We start from the raw sequence: 25,830 nt of genomic DNA on the forward strand, positions 1-25,830 counted from the left end.
CCATGCTCCCTAGGCTACAAGTCTAGGATGGTATGAAATCTCCTCCACTCTTGGCCTTTCATGGCGTTACTTATAGGTCGTCTACCTTTATACCCAAAAACCTTTGACGGCAGATCTTCCCTTAATAAATAATTCCAAGTACCTATTAAAATTTCTCCCCCTTTCTTAATTTTTGTCATTGCAAACATGAAGAAAAACACATTTTAACAAAAGTTAGTTTTACACGGTATGTTAACAGAGGTAGTATCAGTCTGCAGATATCCCCTAATATCCAATACAATTAAAATTTTAGGAAGCCACTTACTGCTACACCAGCATGGTAGCTTGTGCCACAAGCAATAAGAATCAAACGCCGACACCTCTGGATTTCCTTAATGTGATCCTTCAAACCACCCAAATTCACTGAAATAAAAGTTTATGTATATAATTATTTAGGAAAATCATATGAAATAAGCAATCGATATTTATGATTGTACACTGCCAATATGAGAAATAACACGATTGTTTTAAAGAATTCATATTCCTCTGAGGAAGCATAGTTCTCCATAATTTTGAAAAGTAAATTAAACAGATCACAACTTAATTGTCCCCCGTGATCTTGTAACTAATCTAACTCACCCTCCTACATGCATACATGATTACAGTATTCATCTCATTCCACTTTGTTTATTTTTACATTATTCTCTGTAGGTAAAGCTATAGAAACACAGACAACAGATCAGGGGATGCTGAAGGCTACAGCTGGAGGCTGGAGTGACAACTTTATTGCATAAGGGAATTTCTGGAGTGATGGAACTAGTCTACATCTTGACTTTATAAAGGTCAGGATTACGACTGTTGTGGAAGTCTGTCAAAACTCAGAGTTATACACTAAGACTAGTGAATTTAATATCTCAATAAACCCGCCTGGAAAAAAATTATGTCAATTATGTTCATTTCCTCCTCCAGTTCCTAGAACAGTGCTCTGTCTACAATATAAATTCACTCTCCTCTCAGCTTTGCCATCTCAGAAAATGCCATAATATTCTCCAAACTGCCCTGGTCAAAACATCAGCATCATCCTTGACTACTCCTATCTCTCCACATCCACCTTCAAAACACAGCTCTGATGCAGTCACCCTAAACCAATATCATTCCCTGGATGACAGCAACATTCTCCTGATGATGAGATTCTTCTACTCTCCACCCCTAGTAACCATTCATCTAACTTCTGTCTCTATGAATCTGACTATTCTAGACATCTCATATAAGTGGAATCATACACCAAAGGACCTTTAAAAGATAGCTGGGCTCCATGATGGCTGGCAGACATTGTTATTCCAAAAGGACATAAAGAACAATGAACTTTGAAGTTGTTAATGGCATCTGCCACAAGAAACTTTGAAATAATAAAATAATGCATGTACAATTACCAGTATAGTCATCAAAGTTGACTCTTCCTCTCATTGTGTTCACAACAGACTCTGGCTGCTCAAAAATTTCCTTCTGCATAAATGAACTGAAGTTGCCTATAGTAATAGAAATCATATGATTACAACAAAATTTAACAAACCACAAAGAATAGAAATTGGTAAACAACTAAGTCTCCTTTTTTTTAACATAATGTTGGTAAATGACATGAAAGAAAAGGTCATACATGCAACAGAGAACAGTATTCCTACAGGACTGCCTGAAGGATTAGATGAATACATCTCACTCTGTGAAGAAAAATGAGCAAGTAGGAAGGAAAATCATTTTATTAACTTCCTGCCTAAAATGTCAGTTATAGCAAAAAAGGAGAATGAGGCAAGCATTAAGTTTTGAATGAAGTCATATCTAGGTTCAAATCATGGTTTTACCTTCACTATGTAAGACAAGGAAATTCCTTAATCTGTAAAATAAAAATAGCAGCTATTGCATGGTATGGATTAATATAGAAAGGAATTTTGACATGTGGTAGCTATGCCATAAATGTTAGCTTTTATTCCTACCACAACCTGATCAGAAAGGAGGAAAATAGGCTGGGCACAGTGACTCATGCCTGTGGGAGGCCAAGGTGGGTGGATTGCCTGAGCTCAGGAGTCTGAGAGCAGTCTGAGCAAGAGCGAAACCCTGTCTCTACTAAAAATAGAAAAAACAGCCAGGCATAATGGTGCATGCCTATAGTCCTAGCTACTCAAGAGTCCGAGGCAAGATGATTGCTTGAGCCCCAGAGTTTGAGGTTGCTATAAGCTATGATGCCACAGCACTCTATCCTGAGTAACAGAGTAAGATTCTATTTCAAAAAAAAAAAAGAGAGACAGGAGGAAAATCAAAATCATAATAATCGTAATAGTTAACAGAAGCAAACACTAGGTAAGGTTACATATGTCACCACTGTTCAAAATAACCTTAGTAACATAGGTTCTATTATCCCATTTTATATAAGAAAACTAAAGCACAGAGAGAGTAAGAAGCAGAATACAAACTATATTTGTGTTTATAAAGTACTGTTAAAATGTAATCACGTGTTATTTAAACAATCCATCGCCTTTATTTTTAAATTATGCGTATTTATTTTAAAGTGTCTCATTCTGTCCCCCTAGGTTGGAGTACAGTGATGTGATCATAGCTTACTGTAACCCTGAACTCTGGGCTCAAGTAATCCTCTTGCCTCAGCCTCCCAAGGCTAATTTTTTTCTGTTTTTTTTTTTTTTTACACTACTCAGAATTTTGGGGCTTTCTCCACTAACATTTTTTTTTTTTTGTATTTTTTTCCCTGTTTTTTTTTTTTTTTTTTTTTTTTTTTTTTTACAGACATAGAGACTTGCTATGTTGCCCAGGCTGATCTTAAATTCCTAGCCTCAAGTATTATCCCTACCCTCAGCCTCCTAAAATGCTGGATTATAGGCAAGGGCCACTGTGCTCTCTCTCAGCTTCAATCATTTTATAAAGTTAGAAACAACCATGAATTCTTTTTTTTTGAGACAAGAGTCTCATTATGTCACCCTCAGAGTGCCATGGCATCACAGCTCACAGCAACCTCAAACTCTTGGGCTTAAGCAATTCTCTTGCCTCAGCCTCCTGAGTAGCTGGGACTATAGGCACCCATCATAACACCCAGCTATTTGTTTTTTGGGTTTTTTTTTTATTGTAGCTGTCATCGTTTGGCAGACCCGGGCTGGGTTAGAACCCGCCAGCTCTGGTGTATGTGGCTAGCACCCTAGCTGCTGAGCTATAGGCACCGAGCCCAACCATGAATTCTTAATAGTTTGAAGAACTACTATAGGACCAACAGATGATTTTTCAGAAAAATCATCACTTTTCCTTGGGTTGTCCCTTCACTAGTCATGTGGAAGATTCCATTCAGCATTACTATTAGTTTCAGAAGCTAGGCCAGTGGAATGTCTGCTTTCCAGTGAGGACACCAAAGGGATAACATTAAAAAAAACTCTCACCCTTCATGATCTGCTGGAGTTCCATCTGGAGTGTTTGCACAGCTCGTCCAGGGTGATCTCCTGCAGTTCGTTTAATTCGATGGATAGAAAGACGGCCATCCACAACTGCTGCAACATCATCATCTTCTAGAAAGATTACACGATTGGTGTGTTCTATGACGGCACTGAAATGTTCCAGCAGATGTTACAATCAATAAGGAGGATCATCATTACAAATGAAACTATCATTTGGACACAACAACCAATTCAAATATAAACTCTATCATCCTAGAAAATCTCTGATAACCTTTTGGCTATCAAGGCTACCCCTCACAGGGGAGAGGGAGGCACTCACTGTGGACAAAAAATAAATGGATTTCTGCACAGTAACCTAGTTAGATTAGATCAGAAAGTTAGATTAGATCCTCATTCTATTCATCACCAAATCCTGCAATATTAACTCCCCAATATTCCTCAAAGCTTTCCTCTATGTCCATTACCACAAACCAGCTTAAGCGACCATCAGCAACTTGGCTGGATTACCACAGCAACCTCCTAATCTGTCCACCCATGTCCTCTCTTATCTCCCTCCATGCATTCTTCATTTCTCCCAAAACTGATAGACATTAAAAGGCAACAACTCTAATAACATTTCTACCTCACCAACAAACCATCTGACGGCTTTCAGGAAAACAATAAAATGCCTCAGTGTGACCTTTACACCTTTCTCCAACCTCATGTCCAACCAAACTTCCTCTCCACTCTATTCCAGTCACACTCACATGCATCCCAAGTTCACACGGGCTAAGCCATCTGCACAGAAGGAATAGTCCTCACTCTACTTCTTCACTTAATTAACTCATAATCTCTCCTTAACTCTCAAGTTATCATTCCCTTAAAGAAATTTACCCAGAGGAAGATATCAGCTTATCATAGCACTCTGTAGCTCTTGTCATAGCTATACCTGTGTGATTATTTAAAATTTATCTCCTTCATTAAGGAACAGCTCCTCAAAGACAAGCAATATTTTTATTTTTACTTGCATTATCCCCTAAGGCAGTGGTTCTCAACCTTCCTAATGCCGTAACAAACCTACTTAATGACACATCTTAGCATTGACCATATACCATACACACCTGCAAAAATTAAAAACAATGAAGCATAGTTTCCCACTGAGATAATACGTTCTATAAAGTCTTTAATGTCATTTCTTATTTTTTATTTATTTATTTATTTATTTTTTAATTGTTGGGGATTCATTGAGGATACAATAAGCCGGGTTACACTGATTGCAATTGTTAGGTAAAGTCCCTCTTGCAATCATGTCTTGCCCCCATGAAGTGTGACACACACCAAGGCCCCACCCACCTCCCTCCATCCCTCTTTCTGCTTTCCCCCTATAACCTTAATTGTCATTAATTGTCCTCATATCAAAATTAAGTACATAGGATTCATGATTCTCCATTCTTGTGATGCTTTACTAAGAATAATGTCTTCCACTTCCATCCAGGTTAATACGAAGAATGTAAAGTCTTCATTTTTTTTTTTTTTTTTATTGTTGGGGGATTCATTGAGGGTACAATAAGCCAGGTTACATTGATTGCAATTGTTAGGTAAAGTCCCTCTTGCAATCATGTCTTGCCCCCATAAAGTGTAACATACACCAAGGCCCCACCCACCTCCCTCCTTCCCTCTTTCTGTTTCCCCCCCCATAACCATAATTGTCATTAATTGTCCTCATATCAAGATTGAGTACATAGGATTCATGCTTCTCCATTCTTGTGATGCTTTACTAAGAATAATGTCTTCCACGTCCATCCAGGTTAATACGAAGGATGTAAAGTCTCCATTTTTTTTAATGGCTGAATAGTATTCCATGGTATACATATACCACAGCTTGTTAATCCATTCCTGGGTTGGTGGGCATTTAGGCTGTTTCCACATTTTGGCGATTTTAAATTGAGCTGCAATAAACAGTCTAGTACAAGTGTCCTTATGATAAAAGGATTTCTTTCCTTCTGGGTAGATGCCCAGTAATGGGATTGCAGGATCAAATGGGAGGTCTAGCTTGAGTGCTTTGAGGTTTCTCCATACTTCCTTCCAGAAAGGTTGTACTAGTTTGCAGTCCCACCAGCAGTGTAAAAGTGTTCCCTTCTCTCCACATCCACGCCAGCATCTGCAGTTTTGAGACTTTGTGATGTGGGCCATTCTCACTGGGGTTAGATGATATCTCAGGGTTGTTTTGATTTGCATTTCTCTAATATACAGAGATGATGAACATTTTTTCATGTGTTTGTTAGCCATTCGTCTGTCGTCTTTGGAGAAAGTTCTATTCATGTCTCTTGCCCATTGATATAAGGGATTGTTGGCTTTTTTCATGTGGATTAATTTGAGTTCTCTATAGATCTTAGTTATCAAGCTTTTGTCTGATTGAAAATATGCAAATATCCTTTCCCATTGTGTAGGTTGTCTCTTTGCTTTGGTTATTGTCTCCTTAGCTGTACAGAAGCTTTTCAGTTTAATGAAGTCCCATTTGTTTATTTTTGTTGTTGTTGCAATTGCCATGGCAGTCTTCTTCATGAAGTCTTTCCCCAGGCCAATATCTTCCAGTGTTTTTCCTATGCTTTCTTTGAGGATTTTTATTGTTTCATGCCTTAAATTTAAGTCCTTTATCCATCTTGAATCAATTTTTGTGAGTGGGGAAAGGTGTGGGTCCAGTTTCAGTCTTTTACATGTAGACATCCAGTTCTCCCAACACCATTTATTGAATAGGGAGTCTTTCCCCCAAGGTATGTTCTTGTTTGGTTTATCAAAGATTAGGTGGTTGTAAAATGTTAGTTTCATTTCCTGGTTTTCAATTCGATTCCAAGTGTCTATGTCTCTGTTTTTGTGCCAGTACCATGCTGTCTTGAGCACTATGGCTTTGTAGTACAGACTAAAATCTGGTATGCTGATGCCCCCAGCTTTATTTTTGTTACAGAGAACTGCCTTAGCTATACGGGGTTTTTTCCGGTTCCATACAAAAAGCAGAATCATTTTTTCCAAATCTTGAAAGTACAATGTTGGTATTTTCATAGGAATGGCGTTGAATAGGTAGATTGCTTTGGGAAGTATAGACATTTTAACAATGTTGATTCTTCCCATCCATGAGCATGGTATGTTCTTCCATTTGTTAATATCCTCTGCTACTTCCTTTCTGAGGATTTCATAGTTTTCTTTATAGAGGTCCTTCACCTCCTTTGTTAGGTATACTCCTAGGTATTTAATTTTCTTTGAAACTATGGTGAAGGGAGTTGTGTCCTTAATTAGCTTCTCATCTTGACTGTTATTGGTGTACACAAAGGCTACTGACTTGTGGACATTGATTTTATATCCTGAAACATTACTGTATTTTTGGATGACTTCTAGGAGTCTTGTGGTTGAGTCTTTGGGGTTCTCCAAGTATAAGATCATGTCGTCAGCAAAAAGGGAGAGTTTGACCTCCTCTGCTCCCATTTGGATTCCCTTTATTTCCTTGTCTTGCCTAATTGTATTGGCTAGAACTTCCAGCCCTACGTTGAATAGTAAAGGTGACAGAGGACAACCTTGTCTGGTTCCAGTTCTAAGAGGAAAAGCTTTCAGTTTTACTCCATTCAGTAAAATATTGGCTGTGGGTTTGTCATAGATAGCTTCAATCAGTTTTAGAAATGTGCCACCTATGCCTATACTCTTCAGTGTTCTAATTAGAAAAGGATGCTGGATTTTATCAAATGCTTTTTCTGCATCTATTGAGAGGATCATGTGATCTTTATTCTTGCCTTTGTTAATATGGTGGATAACGTTTATAGACTTGCGTATGTTAAACCAGCCTTGCATCCCTGGGATGAAGCCTACTTGATCATGATGAATGACTTTTTTGATGATAAGCTGTAATCTATTGGCTAGGATTTTGTTGAGAATTTTTGCATCTATGTTCATGAGTGAGATTGGTCTGAAATTCTCCTTTATGTTTGGGTCTTTTCCTGGTTTTGGTATCAGGGTGATGTTTGCTTCATAGAATGTGTTGGGGAAGATTCCTTCTTCCTCAATTTTTTGGAATAATTTCTGCAGTACAGGAATAAGCTCTTCCTTGAAGGTTTGATAGAATTCTGGAGTGAAGCCATCTGGACCAGGGCATTTTTTGGTTGGAAGCTTTTTTATTGTTTCTTTGATCTCAGTGCTTGAAATTGGTCTGTTCAGGAGCTCTATTTCTTCCTGGCTGAGTCTAGGGAGAGGTTGTGATTCCAAATATTGATCCATTTCTTTCACATTGTCAAATTTCTGGGCATAGAGTTTCTGGTAGTATTCAGAGATGATCTCTTATATCTCCGTGGGATCAGTTGTTATTTCCCCTTTATCATTTCTGATTGAGGTTACTAGAGATTTTACTTTTCTATTCCTCGTTAGTCTGGCCAATGGTTTATCTATTTATTTTTTCAAAAAACCAACTCCTTGTTTCATTAATTTTCTGAATGATTCTTTTGTTTTCAATTTCATTGATCTCTGATTTGATTTTGGAGATTTCTTTTCTTCTACTGAGTTTAGGCTTAGATTGTTCTTCTTTTTCCAATTCCATAAGATCTCTTGTGAGATTGTTGATGTGCTCTCTTTCTGTTTTTCTAATGTAGGCATCTAAAGCGATGAATTTTCCTCTCAAAACTGCTTTTGCAGTATCCCACAGGTTTTGGTAGCTTGTGTGTTCATTGTTGTTATGCTCAAGGAAGTTAATGATTTCCTGTTTTATTTCTTCCTGCACCCATCTGTTATTCAACAGAAGATTGTTTAATTTCCATGCCTTTGGGTGGGGTCGAGCATTTTTGTTAGAGCTGAGTTCCACCTTTACTGCCTTATGGTCTGAGAAGATACAAGGTAAAATTTCAATTCTTTGGATTCTGTTGATATTTGTTTTGTGTCCCAGGATATGATCAATTTTGGAGAATGTTCCATGGGGTGATGAGAAGAATGTATATTCTTTATCTTTGGGATGGAGTGTTCTATATGCGTCTATCAAGCACAGTTGTTCTAGGGTCTCATTTAAATCTCTTATATCCTTGTTTAATTTCTGTTTAGAGGATCTTTCCAGCTTTGTAAGAGGAGTGTTAAGGTCCCCTGTTATTATGGTATTATCAGATATCATATTGCTCAGACTGAGTAAGGTCTGTTTCAAGAATCTGGGAGCATTTAAATTGGGTGCATAGATATTTAGAATTGAAATGTCTTCTTGTTGTATTTTTCCCTTGACCAATATAAAGTGACTATCTTTGTCTTTTTTGACTTTAGTTGCTTTAAATCCACATGTATCTGAAAATAAGATTGCAACTCCTCTTTTCTTCTGAATTCCATTTGCCTGAAAAATTGTCTTCCAACCCTTGACTCGGAGCTTTAATTTGTCTTTTGAAGCCAGGTGTGTTTCTTGCAGACAGCAAATGGATGGCTTGTGTTTTTTAATCCAGTCAACCAATCTATGTCTCTTCAGTGGGGAATTCAAGCCATTAACATTTATTGAGATAATTGATAAGTGTGGTAGTATTCTATTTGTCTTATTTTGTGAGAGTCCATTGCTTAGTTTTATCTTTTGCATCAGTATGGAGGTTAGGTTCTGTCCTTTGATTTCTGAGTTCTTACTTTGCTGCTGATCCACTGTGGTGGTCAGTGTGCAGAACAGGTTGAAGTATTTCCTGTAGAGCTGGTCTTGTTGTGGCGAATTTCCTCAATGTTTGTATATCCGTAAATGTTTTGATTTCTCCGTCAATTTTGAAGCTTAGCTTAGCAGGGTACAGAATTCCGGGCTGGAAATTGTTCTGTTTAAGTAGATTAAAGGTAGATGACCATTGTCTTCTTGCTTGGAAAGTTTCATTAGAGAAGTCTGCGGTCAATCTGATGGATTTGCCCCTGTAGGTCAACTGGCGCTTACTCCTGGCATCTTGCAGAATGTTTTCTTTTGTCTTGACTTTGGACAGGTTCATCACAATGTGTCTTGGAGAAGCTCGGTTAGAGTTGAGGCGACCTGGGGTCCGATAGCCCTCTGAAAGCAGTGTGTCAGAATCTTTGGTGATATTTGGGAAATTTTCTTTTATAATATTCTCTAGTATGGCTTCCATTCCTCTGGGGCATTCTTCTTCCCCTTCTGGAATTCCTATAACTCGTATGTTGGAACGCTTCATAAAGTCCCATAATTCTGACAGTGAACGTTCTGCTTTCTCTCTCTTCTTTTCTGCCTCTTTTACTATCTGAGTTATCTCAAAAACTTTGTCTTCTACCTCTGAAATTCTTTCTTCTGCATGGTCTAACCTGTTGCTGATACTTTCCATTGCATCTTTAAATTCCCTAATAGACTGTTTCAGTTCCTTCAGCTCTGCTATATCCTTTTTGTATTCTTCATATTGTTCATCTCTTATTTGATTCTGTTTTTGAATTTCCTTTTGGTTATTTTCCACTTTATTAGCAGTTTCCTTCATTGTTTCCATCATTTCTTTCATTGTTTTCAACATGTGTATTCTAAATTCCCTTTCTGTCATTCCTAACATTTCTGTATAGGTGGAATCCTCTGCAGTAGCTACCTCATGGTCCCTTGGCGGGGTTGTTCTGGACTGGTTCTTCATGTTGCCTGGAGTTTTCTGCTGATTCTTCCTCATGAGTGATTTCTTTTATCTGTTTCCTTGACCTAATTTTCCTTTCACTTCCTCTTGCTCTTTAAGTTCTCGTGCCTGCTGACTAAGGGTTACAGGACCAGAAGGGTGAGAAGGTTGAAGAGCAAAAAAGGGATGAAAGAAAGGAGGACCAAGTGATAAGAAAAAAAAAAAGAAAAATAGAGAAAGGAGAGGGGGTGGGTAAAAGGAATATTGACAAAAAGAAGAGAGGCACAGAAAGAGGGAGACAGAGCAATATAGGTGTACAGTAGGGTACTTTGATACAACCTTAAAAAAAAAAAAAACCACCTTCTGGGGGTGCCCAGTTGGGTGGTTCCCTTGAGACCAGCAGCTCTTTGCTAACCTGATCAGACACAGTACCTCACATCCACCAAGTAGAGAGGAAAGACAAAAATGCTATAAATCAAACCAAAACAAGCAAACAGAAAACTTTACGGGATAAAATTTGCTGTAAAAACCAAATAATACTGGTAGAAACACTAACAAAAATGAAGTTCTAATTATTGAAATAGGCAGCATGGGAAATTATAATTAAACTAGAAAAACTGAGAAAGAAAAAGGATCTGTATGGAAAAGGTTGAACTTAAAAAACAAAACAACAATCCACAACAGGAAAATAAACAAAAAAAACAACCAAACCAAAAAAAAAAAAAAAAAAAAAAAAAGGACACAACCAAAAACAAAGCAGTATGTATATGTTATTGAATATTGTCTGGGCAACACGTGGTCTTCTGGGGTATGAGATGTTAATCACAGTTCTGATACGACTGGAGGCTGCTAGTTTCTCAAACCCCAGCAGGTAGACACCCTAAATCTCTCTTCAGCCCACTTAAAAGGCACTTTGCGCTTGTTCACTTGCTGAGCAGAAGCTTTCCCAGGGAAGTGCTTGTCACTGGAATCACTGCTGAAGTGGCTATCCACTTACCCAGTGTGCCAAAACTGGTCTCCCTCTGCCCCCGAGGGTTAGGGCTGCAAGGCAGCTCAGATCCCGCCCTTAGGCTACTTGGTCGCTGGGTTACCAGCTCCCACCCAATTCTAGCTCTGCGACCCTGAGGGCGGAGCTTGCCGGGGCAGATCGCTCACAATGGCTGCCTGTGACCCAGAGCCAAACACTATTAGCTCCGTCTGCCTCAGCGGCTCAGACTGGGGCCCTAGACAAAGGCCAAAGTTCTCCGCACTCCCGCTCAGGCTCTCCCCAAGGCAGTTCAGCTGAGTGCCAAGTCCAAAGACACCAAAACAGTTCACAGGCAAGGCCTTTCTGGTTTGCAGTCTCGCTGCTACTGAACTTACAGTTGCGGGCAGGTTTAGACGGATTGAACACACGCGACCACTTGCCGGTTTTCCACTGTTTTAGTCCTCCTCTTGGGGTCCAGAAGTCTCTCGCTGACTCCCTGTATCCTCTCAGGGGTGATGATAGGCAGATCCCACCAGCCAGAGATGCCTGGAGTCCTATCTCCCCAGACTCACAGTGCCCAGATGCAAGGAAGCTGTTACTCGGCTGCCATCTTGCTCCGCCTCCTTGTCATTTCTTATTTTTATTATTTCCTCTTATTTTCAGGCACAGTGAATGACTCAAATACTTGTTGGCAATGTGAGCAATTTCATTTTATCCTTATTACTATTATGATTCCATTTATAAATGCTTCTACACATCCCACTAGATTTTCTCCCAAAACGTTTTTATCTAGTACAATTCCTTTCTAAAAGTGATTATACTAAAAATCAATTCTAAATGTAAAATAAAAGTCCACGTTAGACTAAAACTACAACAGTTTAAGAACTATACTATAGGACTGAGAGACAAGATGGCGGACTGAAGCCAGCTTTCAACAAAGGCTCCCGTCCAGAAGGAGAGTTAAGGGACAGGAATTTAGTAAGTATCCTGGTGGACTTGAGCCTCACCAAGAGAGAAGGCTGAAGAACGCACATCAACACCGCTGAGGCAAGTTGTGATCACAAGGACGCAAACAAAAGGTACAAAATCCACCACCAAGCGGACGGGAGTCCCCCTCCCCCATGAGACTGGCTCTGTAGCCCCACAATTGAACAAGTGGGCAGAAATTAAAGCCCCTCCCACTACACTCCACGGGAGAGACCTTCTAAAAACTGGACCTACCTCCCCTACTGGGGTGCCCTGGCGTTCTCCTGCCGGACATAGGGCTGAATAAAACTTTGGGAATCCTTTGCCGGCAACCCTGAATCCCCGGCGCTCCCCTCCCGCCCACTGAGGTCTGGAGGCCTGTCCCCCAGGACTTCGGATCCTTGGGTGATTTCTCAAGGGGAGTGGACAGTCCCCGAGTTGCGTCTGGTCAGCATTGACTCTGAGGCGCGCCGAGTGAGGAGAGGGCACCGGGCTGAGGGGGAGTCACGCCTCGCGGCACTTCCCTGCGGTGCAGTGCACCAACCCTCCCCGGGCATACGGGGCCCAAGACTGAATCAGACTCTGGCCTCCCCGCTGAGAGCTGAGAACCCCTACTCTCACTCGGGGTCTGAGGGCCTATCCCCCAGGAGTTCGGCTCCTTGGGTGATTTCTCGAGGGGAGTGCACAGTGCCTGAGCTGCGTCAGGTCAGCGCTGACTCTGGGATACGTGAGCGAGGAGAGGGCACTCCGCTGAGGGGAAATCAAGCCTTGGCGGCACTTCCCTGCAGTGCAGTGCAGGAGCCCTCCCCGGGCACAAGACTGAATAAGACTCTGGCCTCCCCGCTGAGAGCTGAGAGCCCCTACTCTCACTCGGGGTCTGAGGGCCTATCCCTCCGGAGTTCGGCTCCTTGGGTGATTTCTCGAGGGGAGTGCACAGTGCCGGAGCTGCGTCAGGTCAGCGCTGACTCTGGGATACGTGAGCGAGGAGAGGGCACTCCGCTGAGGGGAAATCAAGCCTTGGCGGCACTTCCCTGCGGTGCAGTGCAGGAGCCCTCCCCGGACCGTAGTATTGCGTGAAACTGAATGAAACTCTAGCTTCCCCCCGCCCCACTCCCAATCCGGGTCTGGGCGCCCATCCCCCAAGAGTTCTGATTCTTGGGGGATCTCTTAAGGGGTGTGGACCCAGCACAAACTGCGGCCGCTCAGTGCTGACTCTGGGGCGCGGGACAGAGGAGAAAAGGGTCGCCTGAGTGCCCACACCAGAGCAGCAGTTCCCTGGAGGTAGATCAACAGCCGTTTTTTCTTTAACGGCAGAACGCTCACTTCTGGATATTCTGAGGCCACACCCCCGTCTCCCTGGGCAACCAGAGGAGGCCACCTGTGTCACGACTCACAAACCCAGAAGCCTCCAGGGCGGGGCCGACCCAGAGAGGTGTTCAGACGCAATTCTCCAGCAGCAAAGACGTTTGAACTCAAAACAGCCCGTCTCCTGTAGGCGACGACAGGAACAGAGACAGAACCTCACAAAGTTGTCTGTTCTGTTCTGTTCTGTTAGCAGCATCCATCAGGGACGGGGCTAAGCCTGAGTGAACACCTCCTTCCCATCACCTGCATCAAACACTCAAAGATGTCAGGCCCCATCTCCTCCTGCTAGATAGCGGCAGTCTGCGGGGGCCTGGCAGACTTCCTCGCGATTCAGGCAGGTGCAAACCCCTGGAGTGTCTGTTCACTGCAGGCAACTGGGTTAGCCATCTGCAGAGATACCAGTGACTGGGTCCGACGGAGGGGCAAAGTGGGGAAGGAGACGTCAACCTTCCCAGACTGCTCTGTTTGCGGGGTGGCTCCTCCTGACTCCACGCTGCACTGGAGTGAGCTGTCTCAGAGGAGTCACCAGGCCCCTGTGATCCAGTTCCCAGAGACCTCTTGAACCCTTCCACCTGAGACAAGTGCCGATTGAGACAGTTGATTCGGACCTTTTGAACTGGGCTAATAGACTGAGGACTTTTCAGGTGGTACCCTGGGTGTGCGATTGTAGGAAGGTTTGATTCTCCTTTTCCAACTGGGGCCAGAGGTGGGCAGGCGGGGTGACTTAATTGCTGATTTTTCCACACAGCTGAGACTTCAAGCCAGAGTAGAAGTTGCAATAGGATAGAACAGAAACCAGCTGAAAACAAGACAGAACCACTTTGCTCCACCACACCAGACAGGGCCCCAGTTTCTCAGGCCACAACACTGTACGGGCCCTCGATAAAACCTCAGGGGAAAAACCAAAGGGAGTAAACCATGGGGCGGAATCAGCGGAAAAACTCTGGTAACATGAATAACCAGAATAGATCAACCCCCCCAAGAAAAGATACGGCAGATGTGATTGAAGATCCCATTCATAAACAACTGGCTGAGATGTCAGAAGTCGAATTCAGAATTTGGTTTGCAGACAAGATTAATAAAATGGAATTAGGAATTCGTGGAGAAATTCAAAAACTGTCTCAAGAATTTAACGAATTTAAAGACAAAACCACCAAAGACTTAGACACACTGAAACAAGAACTTACAGCCCTCAAAGATATGAAAAATACAGTAGAATCCCTCAGTAACAGAATGGAGCAAGCAGAAGAAAGGATTTCTGACATTGAAGATAAAGTCTTCGAACGCTCCCAATCTCTCAAAGAGGAAGAGAAATGGAGAGCAAAAACGGATCACTCACTCAGAGAGCTCTCAGATAATTCGAAAAAACATAACATAAGGGTTATAGGAATTTCGGAGGCTGATGACGTGGCAGCCAAGGGCACAGAGGCCCTTCTACATGAAATTATGAAAGAAAATTTTCCAGACATGCCTAGAGAATCTGAAATTCAGATAGCAGACAGCTTCAGAACCCCAGCACGATTCAACCCCAAAAAGCCATCTCCCAGACATATCATAATTAGCTTCACTAAAGTTAACATGAAAGAGAAGATTCTCAAAGCAGCCCGGCGAAAGAAAACTATAACGTACAAAGGTAAGAATATTAGAATAACTGCAGATCTCTCTGCTGAAACTTTTCAAGCAAGAAGAGGCTGGTCATCAACTTTTAATCTCCTAAAGCAAAAAAACTTTCAACCCAGGATCTTGTATCCAGCTAAACTGAGTTTCATTTATGATGGAGAAATTAAATACTTCAATGACATTCATATGTTGAAAAAATTTGCCATAAGTAAACCAGCTCTTCAGGATATTCTCAGACCTATCCTCCACAATGACCAACCCAATCCTATACCACAAAAGTAAACTCACTCAGAAACTTCGGATCAAACTCCAACTTCCACACTGGCGAAAGGATTAAAAATGTCCACTGGACCTTTGAAAAACTCGATACCCAAAATTCCACCAGACTTATCCTTACTCTCCATCAATGTGAATGGCTTAAACTGTCCTCTAAAGAGGCACAGGTTAGCTGACTGGATACAAAAACTTAAGCCAGATATTTGTTGCATACAAGAGTCACATCTCAACTTAAAAGACAAATACAGACTCAGGGTGAAAGGATGGTCATCCACATTTCAGGCAAATGGTAATCAGAAAAAAGCAGGTGTTGCAATTTTATTTGCAGATACAGTAGGCTTTAAACCATCAAAAGTAAGGAAGGACAAGAATGGTCACTTCATATTTGTTAAGGGTAATACTCAATATGACGAGATCTCAATTATTAATATCTATGCACCCAACCAGAATGCACCTCAATTTATAAGAGAAACTCTAACAGACATGAGTAACTTGATTTCCTCCAGCTCCATAATCGTTGGAGATTTCAACACTCCCTTGGCAGTGTTGGATCGATCCTCCAGAAAGAAGCTGAGCAAAGAAATCTTAGATTTAAACCTAACCATCCAATATTTAGATTTAGCAGACATCTACAGAACATTTCATCCCAACAAAACTGAATACACATACTTCTCATCAGCCCACGGAACTTACTCCAAAATTGATCACATTTTAGGTCACAAGTCTAACCTCAGTAAATTTAAAGGAATAGAAATTATTCCGTGCATCTTCTCGGACCATCATGGAATAAAACTTGAATTGAGTAACAACAGGAATCTGCATACCCATACAAAAACATGGAAGTTAAATAGCCTTATGCTGAATGATAGCTGGGTCAGAGATGAGATTAAGAAAGAAATCACCAATTTTTTGGAACAAAATGACAATGAAGACACAAGCTATCAGAACCTCTGGGACACTGCAAAGGCAGTTCTAAGAGGGAAATTTATAGCACTGCAAGCCTTCCTCAAGAGAACGGAAAGAGAAGAAGTTAACAACTTAATGGGACATCTCACGCAACTGGAAAAGGAAGAACATTCCAACCCCAAACCCAGTAGAAGAAAAGAAATAACCAAAATTAGAGCAGAATTAAATGAAATTGAAAACAAAAGAATAATACAACAGATCAATAAATCAAAAAGCTGGTTTTTTGAAAAGGTCAATAAAATAGATAAACCTCTGGCCAACCTAATCAGGAAAAAAAGAGTAAAATCTCTAATATCATCAATCAGAAACAACAAAGACAAAATAACCACAGACTCATCAGAAATCCAAAAAATCCTTAATGAATATTACAAGAAACTTTATTCTCAGAAATATGAAAATCTGAAGGAAATAGACCGATACTTGGAAGCACGCCACCTTCCAAGACTTAACCAGAATCAAGTGGAAATGTTGAACAGACCCATATCAAGTTCAGAAATAGCATCAACTATACAAAACCTCCCTAAAAAGAAAAGCCCGGGACCAGATGGTTTCACATCAGAATTCTACCAAACCTTTAAAGAGGAATTAGTACCTATATTACTCAACCTGTTCCAAAATGTAGAAAAAGAAGGAAGACTACCCAACACGTTCTATGAAGCAAATATCACCCTGATCCCCAAACCAGGAAAAGACCCAACAAGAAAAGAAAATTATAGACCAATATCACTAATGAATATAGATGCAAAAATATTCAACAAGATCCTAACAAACAGAATCCAGCAACACATCAAACAAATTATACATCATGACCAAGTTGGTTTTATCCCAGGGTCTCAAGGCTGGTTCAATATACGTAAATCTATAAATGTAATTCAGCACATAAACAAATTAAAAAACAAAGACCATATGATTCTCTCAATTGATGCAGAAAAAGCTTTTGATAATATCCAGCATCCCTTCATGATCAGAACACTCAAGAAAATTGGTCTAGAAGGGACTTTTCTTAAACTGATAGAGGCTATCTACAGCAAACCCACAGCCAATATCATATTGAATGGAGTTAAATTGGAATCATTTCCACTCAGATCAGGAACCAGACAAGGCTGCCCATTGTCTCCATTGCTTTTCAACATTGTAATGGAAGTTTTAGCCACCGCAATTAGGGAAGAAAAGGCGATCAAGGGTATCCATATAGGGTCAGAAGAGATCAAACTCTCGCTCTTCGCAGATGATATGATTGTGTATCTGGAAAACACTAGGGACTCTACTACAAAACTCCTAGAAGTGATCAAGGAATACAGCAGCGTCTCAGGTTACAAAATCAACATTCATAAATCGGTAGCCTTTATATACACCAACAACAGTCAAATTGAAAAAGCAGTTAAGGACTCTATCCCATTCACAGTAGTGCCAAAGAAGATGAAATATTTGGGAATTTACCTAACAAAAGACGTGAAAGATCTCTATAAAGAGAACTATGAAACTCTAAGAAAAGAAATAGCTGAAAATGTTAACAAATGGAAAAACATACCATGCTCATGGCTAGGAAGAATCAACATTATCAAAATGTCCATACTACCCAAAGCAATATATACTTTCAACGCACTCCCTATTAAAGCTCCACTGTCATATTTTAAAGATCTTGAAAAAACATTACTTCGTTTTATATGGAATCAGAAAAAACCTCGAATAGCCAAGACATTACTCAGAAATAAAAACAAAACAGGAGGAATCACACTACCAGACCTCAGACTTTACTACAAATCGATAGTGATCAAAACAGCATGGTATTGGCACAAAAACAGAGAAGTAGATATCTGGAATAGAATAGAGAACCAAGAGATGAATCCAGCTACTTACCGCTATTTGATTTTAGACAAGCCAATTAAAAACATTCAGTGGGGAAAAGATTCCCTATTTAACAAATGGTGCTGGGTGAACTGGCTGGCAACCTGCAGAAGACTGAAATTAGACCCACACCTTTCACCATTAACTAAGATAGACTCTCATTGGATTAAAGATTTAAACTTAAGACATGAAACTATAAAAATACTAGAGGAGAATGCAGGGAAAACCCTTGAAGAAATTGGTCTGGGTGAGTATTTCATGAGGAAAACCCCCCGGGCAATTGAAGCAGCTTCAAAAATACACTACTGGGACTTGATCAAACTAAAAAGCTTCTGCACAGCTAAGAACACAGTAAGCAGAGCAAGCAGACAGCCCTCAGAATGGGAGAAGATATTTGCAGGGTATAACTCTGACAAAGGTTTAATAACCAGAATCCACAGAGAACTCAAACGCATCAGCAAGAAAAAAACAAGGGATCCCATCGCAGGCTGGGCAAGGGATTTGAAGAGAAACTTCTCTGAAGAAGACAGGCGCACGGCCTTCAGACATATGAAAAAATGCTCATCATCTTTAATCATCAGAGAAATGCAAATCAAAACTACTTTGAGATATCATCTAACTCCAATGAGACTAGCCTATATCACAAAATCTCAAGACCAGAGATGTTGGCGTGGATGCGGAGAAAAGGGAACACTTCTGCACTGCTGGTGGGAATGCAAATTAATACATTCCTTTTGGAGGGATATATGGAGAACACTCAGAGATCTAAAAATAGATCTGCCATTCAATCCTGTAATTCCTCTGCTGGGCATATACCCAGAAGACCAAAAATCACAACATAACAAAGATATTTGTACCAGAATGTTTATTGCAGCCCAATTCATAATTGCTAAGTCATGGAAAAAGCCCAAGTGCCCATCGATCCACGAATGGATTAATAAATTGTGGTATATGTATACCATGGAATACTATGCAGCCTTAAAGAAAGATGGAGACTTTACCTCTTTCATGTTTACATGGATGGAGCTGGAACATATTCTTCTTAGTAAAGTATCCCAAGAATGGAAGAAAAAATATCCAATGTACACAGCCCTACTATGAAACTAATTTGGGACTCTCACATGAAAGCTATAACCCAGCTACAACTTAACAATAGGGGGAAGTGGGAAAGGGGGGGGTGGGTAGAGGGAGGGGAATCGGTGGGATCACACCTGTGGTGCATATTACAGGGGTATTTGCGAAACTTGGTAAATGTAGAATATAAATGTTTTGGCACAGTAACTGAGATAACGCCGGAAAGGCTATGTTAACCACTGGGATAAAAATGTGTCAAATGGTTTATGAAGTGAGTGTATGATGCCCCATAACCATATCATTGTATACACTTATGATTTAATAAAAAAATTAAAAAAAAAAAAAAAAAAAAAAAAAAAAAGAACTATACTATATTTGGTAGAATAACTAAGCCAGTCTACTCCCCAGTCTAAAATCTCTCCACTCCATAAAACCTAGGTAAGGTTCCTGCAAGATGAAGGAAAAAACACAAGAGCTCTAAAATAAATACAACAGAACAAGTCTCAGAATATATGTGTTCTTCTTAGCAAACTGACCTATGTGCTCTGAAGTATTTTCATGGCCCCATCTTTAAAAGGGTTACCTATATTTATTTAATTAAGAAAGTTCTTTTATATAGTATAACTACCTTTATATAAAACGACTTCTCAATTTCCTATAGCATAATTAATTAGTTTTACTAAAATTCTCTTTCTGTCAACTAAGGAAACTCACCTCGCATCAGAAGCAAAGTAATATTCCACTGCTTTTTCTTCAACAGGGAAAAGGCAAGTTGTACTGTCCACACGAGAGAGATTGCAGCTTCCTTTCTTATCTTTGCCTGGAGCATACAGATATATGCAATTAATATAATGGCAAACACACAGAAAAATCACGACCAATGTAGAAATATTTCAATAAAAAGCCCACAGCAACACAAAATAATTTTAGCAATTTTAAAATGCTCAGTAGATCACCTTATTTCCATGCAATAAACCAATAAAAATATACAAAAAGTATAAAATAAAACAGCAACTATCAAAAATTCATGGCAGGTAACAGTGATACATTATAAATTTTTTAATATTTCTGTTCCAGGCAAAAGACAAATACATGTAATTCATTAATATCAACTGGCTTTTTAAAGCCCGAGTCATAAAAGGCTATAGATTAATTTAACTTTATACAAAATGTATACAAAATATTGATGGACTATGTATCTATCCTTACCACAAAAATTACATGAAAAAACCTCAGAATTGTGTAAAGAAAAATAAACTGAAGACTAGTGGCAAATTAACTTTTTTTGGAGATAGGGTTAAGAAAAAGTGGAGTGCCATGGCATAGTCACAGCTCACTGCAGCCCCAAACTCCAGGGCTCAAGCAATCCTCCTGCCTCAGCCTCCCAAGTAGCTAGAACTACAAGCATGTACCACTGTGCTCAGCTAAATTTTTATTTTTTGTAGAGACAAGGTTTCTATGTCGCTTAAACTAGTCTTGAACTCCAGGCCTCAAGTGATCCTCCTGTCTCCCCGCCCAAAGTGCTGGGATTAGAGCCATGAGCAAGCATGCCTAGCTAATTTTTATTATCTCATAACAAAACTTCTACAGATTTTAATAGCACGTCACCATAAAAAAAATCAAGTTGTAGCCTACACTAATTCTGATTTTAAAAACTCAAAGGTACACACCACTCTCTAACCATGGTATATTGTGTGGCACCTACAGTTAGAGACAGGAAATACATAAACCAAGAATTATTCCTTAAAATTGTATTTTCTTATACTTCTTTTAAGGATAGTCCTTTTGCAATGGTAATATCCTTTTTAATTCCAGCACTTCAGAATTCTGGCATCTCTACTTAATTTGTCAAATAATCGATGAATACCACTTTTTTCTTCTTTTTTGCTCATTCACAACTAAAATTGAAACTGGAATACCGAAATTTAACAAATTAGCCAAAAATATAGAAAGAAATCGGCGGCGCCTGTGGCTTAGTCGGTAAGGCGCCAGCCCCATATACCGAGGGTGGCGGGTTCAAACCCGCCCCGGCCAAACTGCAACCAAAAAATAGCCGGGCGTTGTGGCGGGCGCCTGTAGTCCCAGCTACTCAGGAGGCTGAGGCAAGAGAATCGCTTAAGCCCAGGAGTTGGAGGTTGCTGTGAGCTGTATGAGGCCACGGCACTCTACCGAGGGCCATAAAGTGAGACTCTGTCACTACAAAAAAAAAAAAAAAAAAAAAAAAAAAAAACAAATATAGAAAGAAATCCATTATCTGAATACTATATAAACATCATCTCAGAGACCAGAAAAGCACCTTTCATTGTCTTCTGATTTGGTAAAGAAAATATAAATAAAATATTTTTAAAAATCACCTTTCCTCGAAGTCAGGATAGAGTAGATTTTATAAACTATAGATGCAATAGCCAGAGAATACCACAGATAAACTTGCAAAAACTCATCTTGTATCTACCCTCTAAAATTCACATATAAAGACTTAGAGTAATTATTCTTAAAAATGTACTTCCAAATACGCTAATTACCCGGATTTGATCATTACATGGTATATAAATATATTGAAATATCACACTGTATGCCTGGCACAGTGGCTCGCACCTGTAATCCTAGCACTTTGGGAGGCCCAGGAGGTTGGAATGCCTGAGCTTACAAGTTCGAGCCCAGCTTGAGCCAGAGCGAGACCTCATCTCCAAAAATAGCCAGGCATCATGGCGGGTGCCTATAACCCCAGCTACTTGGGAGGCTGAGGCTGGAGAATCACTTGAGCCCAAGAGTTTGAGGTTGCTGTGAACTATAATAGCATGGTACTCTACCAAAGGCGACAAAGTAAGACTCTGTCTCATAAAAAAAAAAAAAAAAAAAAAAAAAGACAAGAAATATCACACTGTATCCCATAAATATGTAAAATGTGTTGATTAAAAATAACAGTAAAAGCAAAAAAAAAAAAAAAAAAAGTACATCCAAAGTTCTCCATCATCTATGATTATCGGGTGTTTGCTAAGTAATGAAAACAAAATAGTTCCCATTCAAATTCAACGGAAGAGTAGATACCAAACTTGTAAAAATAAAGGCAAGGCGGCTTATGCCTATAATCCCAGCTCTCGGGGAAGCCTAGGCAAGAGGATTCCTTGAGCTCAGGAGTTTGAGACCACCCTAAGCAAAGTGAGACCCCATCTCTACTAAAATTAGAGAAATCAGCTGGGCATCATGGCCCAGGCCAGTAGTCCCAGCTACTAGAGAGGCTAAGGCAGGAGGATCACTTGAGCCCAGGAGTTTGAGGTTGCTGGTAGTTAGGCTGAGGCCATGGCACTCTAGCCTGGGCAACAGAGTGAGACTGTCTCAAAAAAAAAAAAAAAAAAAAAAAAAACACTAATAATAAGATGACATCCTAGAAAAGGTAACATCACAGAAAAATAATAGATCATTGGTTGCAAAGGGCTAGGAATAGGACAGGGTTGACTACAGAGGGGAGCCTGAGGGAACTTTTTGAATGATGGAACTGTTTTATATCTTGATTACTGTCATGATTATACAATTGTTTTGTGTTTGACAACACTCATGAAACGATGTCAAAAATAGTGCATTTTGGCTCGGCACCTGTAGCTCAGCAGTTAGGGCACCCGCCACATCCCCCGGGGCTGGCGGGTTCGAACCCAGCCTGGGCCTGCCAAACAATGACAACTACAACAAAACAACAAATAGCTGGGCATTGTGGCGGGTGCCTGTAGCCCCAGCTACTTGGGAGGCTGTGGCAAGAGAATCTCTTAAGCCCAAGAGATTGAAGTTGCTATGAGCTGTGACGCCATGACACTCTACCGAGGGCAACAGTAAGACTGTCTCAAAAACAATAAAAAAAATAAAAATAGTGCACTGAAATAGTGAATTAATTAACAGGTAAAAGTATATATGTTATTTTTATGGGGAGGGGTAGAAAGAGCCTAATTAAAGTGCCACGGTGTCAGCCTAGCTCACAGCAACCTCAAACTCCTGGGTTCAAGCAATTCTCCTGCCTCAGGCTCCCAACCCACTGGGACTACAGGGACTAACACAACACCCAGATAATTTTTCTTTTTTTAGTAGAGATGGGATCTTGCTCTTGCTTAGACTGGTCTCAGACTCTTGAGCTCAAGGGATCCTCCTGCCTCAGCTTCCCAGAATGAGCTACTCTGCCCAGCCCATACATATTTTAAATATTAATACAACTAGTTTTGGTAACAGGATTGAGTTTCACTATGGTCTTTCTTCAAATATTGGTAATTTCATTCTTCAAGTAACAAAGTACACTAAAAATTTTAAAAGAATTTGAGGTATCACTGCCTATTTAAATGAAAAGAACATTTTACTTGACATCTATACAATTCTCACAATCAGTACAATGTATTTCCATATGTTATCTCATCTGGAATATAATTACTATCATCCCTGTCCTACAGATAGAAAAATGGCTTTACTTGGTCAGGGGTCACACTTGGAAAAAACAGCAAAAGCCTAAAAGCCAAAATTCTCTTCTTTACACAGACTTTCTAGTAGGAGGGTATTCTTTCTAAATTTCACTGAGCCACCTCCTAGTAGGTAAAATTCTTTACCTACTAGGAGCTAGATAAAAAAGTGTTTTGGGGAGAAGATAAAAAAGAATTTGTAGCAATATCTCAGGACTGAAGGTTATCTGAGGAAATAACTTACTGCTCTGGATAAAACAGTGAATGTAGCCATTATCTAAAAATTAACAGGTTTATAGAGTACTTTGCTAAATATTTTTCAAGAAATCAAGAATTATACAATATGAGTTACAATTTCCTGAATGTACTGCTCACTGTCTTTTACACGGAAAGCACATTGTTTTACCTATGTAATTATCTTAGTCAAATGACCTAAAGTCTATAGCTGAAAATCCTATAACAAAAATAAACTTCAAACAGTAAAAAAGAACAATGATTCCAAATTCAAATAAAGTCAATCAAGATATCAAATAGAAAAAAAAGGTTATCAAATACAAATCTAAATGTAAAATGTTATGCATAAATATAAGACCATTTAAACATATTTCAGTTAAACGTTAGGCTAAATTATTCAAATAACTACCACTTAGTTCAAATTTCTTTTCCTACTCTAAGCATGTATCCTAGAACAAAGAAAAAAACATAACTTGAACTATTTTCTCAAATACCAGAGATTTTAACGAAATTATTAAAAGCAGTCTTCTAATGCCAAAAGCAGACAAATATATTCTGCAAATTAGAAAAATGCCAAAGTATGTTTCCCCATAAAATAAGCGTATTTTTAGAGGCCTAGCACATTCATCCACTCCAAGAACAAAGAATTAGTAAAGAATGAACAAAAGAGGATAAGTTTCCTCCCCATCCATGCAGAGTGCATTTCCCACCTCTTTCTCCCTGTGATCCCCACCGAGTGAATTTGGATCCAATCTGAGTCCTAGCTAAAGATATACAACAGAAAAAAGTTCTAATCATCAAAAAACTTACAAAAACAAATCTTTTTCTTGTCTAGATAGAAATATATATATATATATGAGGGTGTGTGTGGCTTTGAACAAAAGGGTTTTTATTTCAACTTAAACAATTCTTTATGTCTATTGCGGTCAATTCATATATTTTCCCCATTGCATTATTTAGGTGTAGTTTTACCTGTTCTGTAGAGTATTGGAATATGATCAGTAGAAAGTTTATGTTCACTCCGAACACCAATCAACAGAGGGCTACCTCTCCTGTAAATGCAAGATTAGTCAGAATTAAATCATTTTTATAAACAATGCGCTTACGATATAAAATTCAAATTCAATGAGCTCACAGCCCACTCTCCAAATGATGTTTAAAATTTTTCCACTCAAGTTCAACTTCAAATATAACACAAGAAGTACTAACAAATTTTTAAAAAACATTCTATAGCAGCTGTTTAGCAAACTGACCCACGTTAGGATTAACTAATTTTTTTTAACATATAAATGTGTTTATTAGGTTTCCACTTTTGCCTTCACAGAATTAAAAAGGCTTAAAATTTAATAATAACAATGTTTAAGATAAGGACTAGAAACAAAAACCTCGCAAAGAACGAATGACAATAAATACATTCAGAAAAGAAATCAGACGATTGCCGCATCGAAATATTAAGCAATAATAATAATAATAATAATGCAAAGAAAGTAACATTCACATTGTTAGATAAGAGTATATCTATTATAGAATGCTTTGACTCTGAGGTTCAGTATGGAGTCAGTTAACTTTTTTTCCAAAGTCTCAAAAAACAGACAATATTTATAAATAAAAGTAAAAAATTAAAAAAAAAAACAGATCATGCCAAATCTTATAGACAATAGAAAAAGAAATACTTCAAAATCATTCTACTTAATCTGGATACACCTAATAATAAAATTGGAGAAAATATATTATAAACGGGAAATTACAAACATATTTCACTTATGAGGATGCAATTAAAAATTAGTTAATCCTTTAATAATTTTTAAATAAAGGATTAATTTTTAAATAAAGTTTTTTTATAATTTAATACAAATAAAACTTCTATTAAATTAAGTTTTATTGAAACACAGCCATGCGCACTCTTTTACACATTTTTTTCTGGCTGCTTTCACACTGTAACAGCCAATTTGAGACTAGAAATTGAAAGTAGGTTCAATCCTAAAATACATACTACCTGGCCTATTCCAGAAAGTTTGTCAATCCCCTTTGGTCTATAACAATGTATTTAAAATTTTTACCCTTCTTAATGTTAAATGAAGCCTTTC

General features: G+C 39.2%; 1 protein-coding gene across 1 annotated transcript in view; it reads right to left on the reverse strand.

Moving 5' to 3' along the window:
• GFPT1 (glutamine--fructose-6-phosphate transaminase 1) overlaps positions 1-25,830 on the reverse strand; it is a 73,041-nt gene that overhangs the window by 18,558 nt on the left and 28,653 nt on the right. The window contains exons 8-12 of the mRNA XM_053588891.1: positions 24,716-24,795; positions 19,788-19,893; positions 3,417-3,580; positions 1,413-1,508; positions 305-402 (exon numbers count right to left, since the gene is read on the reverse strand). Coding sequence (XP_053444866.1) covers positions 305-402; positions 1,413-1,508; positions 3,417-3,580; positions 19,788-19,893; positions 24,716-24,795 — 544 coding nt within the window. The remainder of the gene's footprint in view (positions 1-304; positions 403-1,412; positions 1,509-3,416; positions 3,581-19,787; positions 19,894-24,715; positions 24,796-25,830) is intronic.

This window comes from Nycticebus coucang, chromosome 4 (genome assembly GCF_027406575.1).
Source record: "Nycticebus coucang isolate mNycCou1 chromosome 4, mNycCou1.pri, whole genome shotgun sequence".
NCBI classification, from domain to species: domain Eukaryota; kingdom Metazoa; phylum Chordata; class Mammalia; order Primates; family Lorisidae; genus Nycticebus; species Nycticebus coucang.